Genomic DNA, 9,165 nt, shown 5'->3' on the forward strand with positions numbered 1-9,165 from the left:
TTCCTGCAATGAAGCATCTGCAAGTTGACAATACAGAAGACACAGCAGCGTTCCCATGATATCTCTAACTATCTAAAAAAAGTAAAGCAATTAAAGCACAAAACTAATAATCTAATAAGATAGCAATGCATTGTAGTGCAAATACATGTAATGTTGCCAAACCCAGGCTCATTCATTCGTTCATTCATCCACTCTTTCTTTCTTTCTTTCAAAGTGGCAAAAATCTGTATTTCATTCAAATTAAGCTTTTGTGGGTTTGGTTGGGGTTGGTTTTTGTTTTTTTTTTTTTTTGTGGTAAAGTCTGATAAGAATTCTCTTTGGAAATCCAAACATGTAGAAAACAAAATAAAGAAAGAAAAAAGAAAGTGTCTGCTGAGAAGGAATTCTGCCTGCTACCCAAGGGGATATTTGTACACACACACACGCACACATACACATAGGAAAAAAGAAGAAAAAGAAATAAAAGGAGGAGGAAGGAAAAAAAGGAGTCTTGTTTGATGGCCAAGAGGGATGACACCACCTGTTCCTTCTCATAATTGCATTCAGATACTCCGGATACATATTTGCCAGCTCTCATGACCCACTGATGCTATTCCCTCCTAAGGAAAAAGCAGGCACTCACCAGATATTACAGAAGATTTTAACACCAAAAAAGGATTTGTACTGGGTGTGTTTAGGACTGATCAAACTAAGGAGAAGCTCTCTTACAGCACAAATCTGGAGTTTTATCTTTTGCAAAGTAGGTATACCAGTGGGAAAAAGTAAAATAACAATTCCCTTGGCTTATTCTTTGACTAGCATGGCTTTGACTGGTGACTGAGACCCAGGCTAAAACAATAATTTATTATAATTTTAGCGAACAGCAGCACCCCTCCATGACAAATGCATTTAAGTCAGAGCAGGCCAGCATCTCCAAATGCAGGGTGACCCAGAGAGCTGCCACTTGCTGCTAGAATCATTCCCTACCAAGTTAACGGGAGAGGGAACTATCAAACCTCGATGATTCAGGGCTCTTTTCACAGGTCATGTGCAGAGGGGTTTCTGGGGGTCTCCTCTGGAGTCCTGCACCTTCTCTGGGTCTCTTGGGGTCTCCTGCCCTACCTTTCTATGCTTTGAGGTGTCCATGGTTTGCCCTGCACTCTGGTGCACTGCACCAAGCTAATCATCAGCACGGAGAGAAAGGATATTGTCAGAGTGCAAAATGATCTGTTTTCAGGCAGGAAGCAGTCAACTAGATGTAAATTCCATGAAACAAAAGAAGGTATTATTTACAGTTTTATTGTGATGTTAATTAATATTTACATCTTGGAATGAAAAATAGAAATGTTAATGATTGGCTTTACTAAGAGGATCACTTGATGCCAATGTGAAAGCCAGGGAGAGAAGGCAATTATGCAGACATCACATGCATCCCAATTTCAGTATGGAAACTTACATTTCAAATCTCAATTCAGGAAAATAACATGGAAAGTTTGTACTACAAAATCTAAACATGAGAAAGATTTAAGAGAAAAAAAAAAAAGCACATTGCGTATGTCAGATAATCTAGTCTGATTATCTGAGCTGTGCTAGCTACAGGGAAGCACTTACCCTTGAGTCCAGCTAGAAGTTAGCAGGGTAAGAAGGAACAAACCAGAATAACATAAAGACTAGCAACAAGGCTCAGGAAAGCAGACAGGAGCCCTAACCTAGCAGCTAAATACTTGGGTTCAAGCAAAGAATGAAAAAGAAACTAAAGAAAATCAAACCAACCAAAAAGAAAACCACTTACAGCTGAAAATTTCTCAAGCAGCTCAATAAACCTTGCTACTTATTATGGGGAAACAAATCATCACAAATTCTCAAAACAACCAACTCATTGTATATGGTGTGATTAACAGTTATTAAATATAAACAGACATTAAAAACTACATATAACCACAAATGATACGTAAAACAAGTACAGACCAATCTTTCACATTAAAAAAAAGGGCTCCAAGAAACAAAAAAGAATGTTGAGCACGTTTGGGAATTTTCTTCGATACATCACTAACACAGAACAAAGATTGGTGCTTTCAGACAAGTGACCACTTTTATGAAGCTTAAATATTGCCAAAAGGTGTAATATGTATTGGCAGCATTATTGACTATAAAACTGTGAAGGATTCCAACACTAAACAAGAACCGTTTGGGGTTTTTTCTTTTACAATGCGAACACTGGAGAAAAGCACAGCTTTGCGTAAATGGAGTTTTTCTTTGAAATTGCAGCAAAAAAAAAAAGCAAAACTTTTCACTCTAACAGGTATTGTTCACCCACATAAAAGGAATTGTAAGTCATACAAAAATTAATGAATAGCAGGATCTATTTTTTCCAGTACTTAAATTGCAAATAAAATAAACTCCACCCTGGCTCGGAGCTGTCTGTTTACTTCAAAGTAAAGTGCTGCCTTTGAACTGTGGATGAGAATTTGAGTGCCGCTCAAACTTTATATTTACTAAGTCAAAAGATGTGGGAACCAAATGGAATTCACTATTTCTCCCAAGTTTCCCAAACAGCAAGATATCTGCTTCCCAATTTTCTGTGCAACAGACAGCTCCATGCCAGGCATGGAGGGCTGGATTTTCCCTGTGTGTGCATGCATGCACATGAGGCGTCTCAGACTGTTACGACACGGAAGCTCTAACAACAGTTACTCGTCAAATGGCTTAACATTTACTTCTTTGCACATCCTCATTCACCATAGCCTCTAATAAGCACAAAAAAAAAAAAAAAAAGACAGGTATAAAGATAAACATACAAGAATAAAATGTCTCACAGAAGTCCTTACCTTTCTGCAGGCAAAAAAAAGCCCCAAACCCCACACCAAAACATTCAAGCAAAAAAAAAAAAAAAAAAAAAAAAAAAAAAAGCCAGTAACAAACCTAGACCCTTTTAAAAATGCAATACTTGGTATGTTTGGATTTCAAGACTGAAGGAGCTGAGATATGTATTTGTATATTTAAGACTCCCCATGCGTGGCATGCATGACTCACTGCTGCTTCAGATCATTTAACTGCTGTGCCCCATGACTTTTGCAATGAGCACTGCCACGTATAGATGTTGAAATATGAAAAATGAGCAGCCTTTCCTGTTGAGATGAAGGTGTATTATGGCACGTTGCCCTCCTCCTCTTGTAGAACGTGCACAAAGACCTGTCAGAGGGATCTAGATCCAAAGGGGGAGGAGGAAGGAAAACCAAGGACAAAACACACCAGCCCAGAAGATGCTCAAGTAGTAAGCCATCACACTGACGGACTGATGAGCCAACTAGTTTCTCTCTTCCAGGCTTTGGCACAACATATCCAAGAGGGTTTCCCAGTGCTTGCAGCAAAAAGGGGTGCCTGACACTGCGCGACTTACAGAAAAATACATTGTGGATGGAAAGAGGGTGGTGGTGTTATAAAAAGCAAAATGATCCAGATTTGGAGCTGGTATTGGCATGAGAACAAGTGAGAGAAACAGAGGTCAGATCCTGACTCCCTCAAATGCCCTGGAGGGCCCAGGGGGTGAAATCTTGGCTGTTTTCACCAGAAGCAAGGATGAAGGAGCCCTGCCTCCTGGCAAGTGAGATGCAAAAACAAGGTCAAGCCGGTGGCATCTCTCTAGCTCTGAGCACAGTCAGGCTGATAGAGCCTGCAGGACCACAAGCAGCACAGGGATCTGATGGATGTGCTGGACTGTGTAGATGCAGAATTGACTCCTGGGCTCAGTCACTGACTTCCCTGATCCCTGGCAAGGATTAGGATAAGCCAGCTGCCCCTTCTCCACCCCAGATACCCTATGCAGAGAGGTTCAGCTCACCCACACACACAGCGCTTGGCTGTGCAAGGAAATCATACACCCAAGTGTCCACTGCCCTGGGCAATCCCTTTTCCTCCTCAAAATCCTGACAGATTTTGCAACAGCTGCTATGATGTGTTTTGGAAAGCAACACTTCACCTGATCCTTCATATTGGTCTGTTGAAGCGAAAACTGTAAATATCAGGAATTTACCCAGCAGAAAAATTCTCCAAGCTTGATGTCTGCAGGGATAGGAGAAGACTGGAGGAAAAGGTGTTTCCTCAGTTTGATGTTCTCTGCTCTCATTCTACTCTGCAGGGATCATGCTGGGATGAGCAGGAGTACATCCTCTGGGCACCAACCCCACAACTAAGAGCACCCTTCAGCATCACTTGTTAGGAGAGGGAGCAACATGCAGAATCCCTCTGTTGCTCACCCTTGCTATGCTTGAAGGCTTTTAGTCTGTGAAAAAGCAGCAGTAGAAGGATCTGTGCCTGCTATTTCCAAGAACTCTCTGATTAAACATTCTGGGCAGAGGGACATAAATCCCTGGGAATGCTCTTGGGTCGGCATGACTCAGCCAGGCCTAGAGGCTTATCACAGCCAGTAAAGGTCCCACGTACAAGAGGCCAATCCCCACCTCCCATTTTGGCTTTCTGAGAGGCATCCTTCCTTCCCAACCCCAGTTCTTTACACCTTGCACTCCCAAAGTGCAATGAAGAGGATGAGGATCATTGAAATGAGAACAGTGACTATAGGCTACCACACGGCATCACACTGCGTTTCACTTGCAGCAGCAGCAATGTAAGGCAGAAAGAAGGCCAAAACACACAGGCATGTTGAAGATACAAAAAAATAAAAAAGCAGCAAGCAGAGGTTTTCTGCTGCACCACTGGTCATACAGCTGTATGTCTTGTACTGTTATTTTCTATAAATACTGACATGAAGAAGTTAAACAAATATAAAAGATGGACAAATGCTATTGATAAGGAAAGGGCAGATATTCTGAGTTCCTTACAACAATATACTCCATAACTGCTTTACAGAGACCATTAAAAAAAAGTTAAAATCTGATTTAATCAGAAGAATTCTTTAGTATTTACTACTTTTCCTTATTTTACTTATATTTAATGATAAAATAATTCTTAAATTTTGCCAAAACTAGCAAGAACTGGTGTACGTTACATAACAAAGGGGCTGCAGATGATTGAGACCTTCAAGAAAATGAGTGAAGAGGCATTTGTGTAGTTTATAATCAAATTACATTTGCAAGACAAATGAAATTGCTCTAAATTTCAAATGAAGCAAAGTGGGTATAACTGCATAGGACATGCAGCATAGCTATGACTTAAAAGATGATTGCTTTAAATTCACATCTAACTGGCCTGCAAAGCAACCTGTTAAAAATACCATATGTTTTCCTACAGTTGAATATTCAACAGGAGACCTCTTTTTGTGTGTGCATTTCATACTTGCAAGATTTGCACCTGTAGTTTTGAGCACATGATGCATTTGATAGACAGCTAATGGTGCTAATGAATCACTTTGATCTGGGTGTGCAACTTATTGTGTGGGGGTAAAACACATGTCTTGGAAAGCAAGGTGGGTCTCAGGCTCTCAGATCCCAGTCTCTCTCCTCCATCAAGTATTGCACTTTAAAATACCCATTGACAAGTTCCCCAAGGAATTTTGTTTCTTGGGTTTGATTGTGTCAAACACACAGTTTAACTGCTTCCGGATCTACTGATGTAAAAAAAAGCTTTATGATAATGAAAAAACATTTTGTTTTGAAATCAGAAACATGTGCGCGAATATTGATTTACATCAGTGTATAAAATCTTTCCATCAAAGACTTCGGCTGTCTAGGAGAACTTATTTACTTACAAAATTGAGAGATTGGGGCGTCTATCTGGGGTACATTTCCTCCTTTAGCATTTAGCTTTTGCACTTGGGTAGGCGGCACAGGTTTGTGAGACTGGCCAGTGGCTCGGTACATGGCTTGGACCCACAGGATACGGTCCTGCTCATCGTCACTTGCAAAAATCACCGTGTCTCCTTCCTTCACAGCATTGAAGAATGTTCTGCCACCATCCAGACCTGGCAGGAAAGGAAGTGACAATGCAGTTTCACAGACTTTGAGGCCAGCCAGGAGATCTCCCCCGGCTTCCCACCCCACCACGGCTCCGGTGTCTCTTCACCCAGTCCCATGCTGCTCCCAGCTCAGTCCCCTCCCCTGCACCTAACTCACCTGCAAGACAGCCCACAGGTCCCCAGGTAGCATCCTACAGCCCAGTTATTAAAACATGCCCCAACACACTCAAATTAATTGCTTCTCTCACCTATAGCTCCATCTGTGCAAGTCCCATGTGAGTTGCACCACTGGAGCCCAATTAAACATAGGTTTTGAGTGGGAGGTTCCCCATTAGACTGAACGCATCAGTGCTCACACTGCGGAAAAAGGTCCTTGGGTGATATCTTTGTTTCTGTCTTTGCCTTGATTTGGCACCCATCTTCCCATCTCCCTGATAGAAGAGTTAAACTGGAATAAAGGTCTTGACAACCAACCTACTGTATCTTTTCTCATCTCCTCTGGGGATACCACTACCCAGGGCATGGTGAGGATCACCATGCTCAGCATGTTGCCCCATTGAAATAAAAGAAAAATGGTGCTCCTCCACTTGAAAAAGGGTCTTACCACCAACAGGTACCTCCAGCTGCCAGGGGCTTTCTGTCCCTGCCCCTTCCATGCACTGACATCCATGAGAGAGAACGGGGCAGACAAATATGTTGGCTTGGTCCCATAAATATTTTCTACAATAAAGACAAGCATAGCTGCTAGCCTTTTATTTAGGGAATATAATCTGAAGGCATAGGTTGGGATCATTACTCAATTTGAGAATTCAGCTCACAGTCAAATTTCATTGGGATTTAAGTGTCTAATTCACTTGGGCTCCCCAGAAGAGATGAGTCTTCCCCTCCTCTGGTGCAACTCCTAGCTCAGCTCCTTAGATCTATTTATAGTAAAGTCATGCATAGATAATGATCAGTATAAACGAACATATTTAGAATAATGCTGATCACAGTTCAGCTGCAGGCAGGGAGAGGGAGAGAGAGGACTCCCTTTGGGAGTGGTAAGCGCAGCACCCATGGGAGCCGCCAGCCCCGTACCTGGCTGAGGGTCAGTGTAGTCCACGGTGTATCCATCAAGCTGCAGCAGCTCTTGAGGTTCAGCTTTCTTCTCCCGGTAGCTGCACATAGCAAATGTATATTGACTAACCTGAGGAAAATCACAAAGCTAAGATGGCACCGGGTGACCACCACAAGGCAATCCAAAGCGCTGACAAACGCCGCACACTGACGGCGTGTTTGCAGGGACTGGGGGTGCTGGGGTAATTTGGATGGTCGTTGCCCATTAGAGACAGACTAAACTTTTTACCAGGCTTTTACAAAGCCCTCTCTTAGCACACCCAGCTGCAGCACGCATCTAATTCTCCACATCAGTACATACAGTGGTTTAATTTCCTCCAAAAGCGGAAGCTCCACGGCTTAAAACCCTCTATCATTCATCCCCAGACAAGTGCAAGAGTGACACTCTGTCACAAACAATGTGAGCTAAATTGCTAGGTGCCAGTCATATTAAAGCAATCTTAAGATCCCACTGATCTCAGCAGTTGTTGTCATCAGTGCTGTAAATGGCAGCTCTCACTCCTCTGAGGTACCATCTGCATGACACGACATATTCAATGTCAAGCTCTTGACGGAAGCCGACTCAGCTGCGGGGGCTCTGCCAGGCTCCCAAATCGCCTTTAGGAGCCCATCAGGCCACATCAAAACCCTGCATGTACTCAGTGTGCTGCGATCTGGATGGTCGGCAAGGAGCTCGTCAGGGAGGAGAGGAGAGGATTCTCCATGCCCCAGGCTAGGAACTCACAGGGAAATTTACTGTCAAATGATTTCAAATGACTTTGTTAAGGTTGTGTCACATCCTGGATGCCTGACGTAATTTTATTTGTCTGGACATTTTCTTGACCTCTGGAGGAAACTTTAAAACTCTGGTGGGTGGCAATGAATCATGCTTGTCATTTTTTGGAAGCTGGGAGAGATCCTGAAACAGGGGAGCATGGCTGGGCTGGGGGGTTTTGCCTTCAAACTCCAGCCAAATCACTTAACTACAAAGACACATGCAGCATTTATTTTGGTGGCATCTCTCACTAATAAAATGTAATTTATTGAAGTCGGAGGACCCCGTCTATTGGCAGAGCATCTCCCAGACACCGCTCGGTTTATTGCTGCCCTCTATAGGCTTCTGCTCGCTGCCAGCCTGCTCCAGCAGCCCTGCCTGCACTGAGCTTTTCTCCAGGAACAGCTCCAAAAGCCACCTAAGAATAAACCCTATCATTAACACATTTGTGGGAGTAAGACTAAAAGCAATGCTTTAAGCATCTTTCATCCTCCTTAAAACCACCAGCACTGACAAAAGATTGACAAGTAGCAGACCAATAGCAGGAGCACACCAGTGCATATTCCCTGCTCTGAACTTTGCATGCTTGCCATTGTATAGGCAACACAAAACCTAAAAAGATTAACACGAAGAAATCTAAAAATAAAAATATAAAACCCAGTGCCCCACAGCACAACATTCAGACTCCTGTGGTGTTCATTCAGTGGTACTTGCAGTATGTTGCTGCCATCTCCTGGAGAAACGCTGGAATTGGCTTTATTTATGGGAAAATCCTAGAGATCTCATCTGAGCGGTAAGGACTTGATTTCTCTGTGTTAGACAGCCTGAACTTCAGGGACTGCATGATAAATCCAGTTGCTGAAACGAGTCAGCTAGCTAACCTATGCTGACATTTATTGAAAGCCTTAATACCACTAATGCTTTTTTGCTTCTCCTATATGGTCTATAGCAACAGGTAAATTCATTCAGTAGTTCAGCTTTTGTTCTCTGACCCTGAACATGAGGTCTGAATTTCAGGCTCTTCCTCATATACAAGTAATTCCACTCCTCTTTGGACCCAGAAAATATTCTTCTGCCCTATCAATAAAACAACCATAGCAACACAGTGGTAACATACGGAAAAAGGCATTTCAGAGCTTGTATTTCTCATGTTAAAAGTTATAAAAGACAGGTGTAGACAATAGGCTCTGGTGGAGCCATCCTGGGACAAAGGCAAAGCAAATTGGTCTCTCCTGTTAGGAGGCACAGGATTTCCTTGAAAGAAGCTGCTCTACATTGTTATCAGAAGAGACCTTTAAGAGAAACTTACGGGTGGGTCTATAACATGCAGTGAGCCACGGCTCATCCAGGTTCACATCTTCTTCACTACTTACACAGCTCAAAGGAGAAGCCCAAGCTCAGGAAT

At 42.7% G+C, this 9,165-nt stretch overlaps 1 protein-coding gene across 1 annotated transcript in view; it reads right to left on the reverse strand.

Moving 5' to 3' along the window:
• CADPS (calcium dependent secretion activator) overlaps positions 1–9,165 on the reverse strand; it is a 173,211-nt gene that overhangs the window by 91,675 nt on the left and 72,371 nt on the right. Inside the window, exons 10-12 of the mRNA XM_017747151.1 lie at positions 6,968–7,076; positions 5,684–5,896; positions 1,591–1,602 (exon numbers count right to left, since the gene is read on the reverse strand). Of these exons, the coding sequence (XP_017602640.1) occupies positions 1,591–1,602; positions 5,684–5,896; positions 6,968–7,076 (334 nt within the window). The remainder of the gene's footprint in view (positions 1–1,590; positions 1,603–5,683; positions 5,897–6,967; positions 7,077–9,165) is intronic.

This window comes from Corvus brachyrhynchos, unplaced genomic scaffold (genome assembly GCF_000691975.1).
Source record: "Corvus brachyrhynchos isolate BGI_N302 unplaced genomic scaffold, ASM69197v1 scaffold91, whole genome shotgun sequence".
NCBI lineage: Eukaryota > Metazoa > Chordata > Aves > Passeriformes > Corvidae > Corvus > Corvus brachyrhynchos.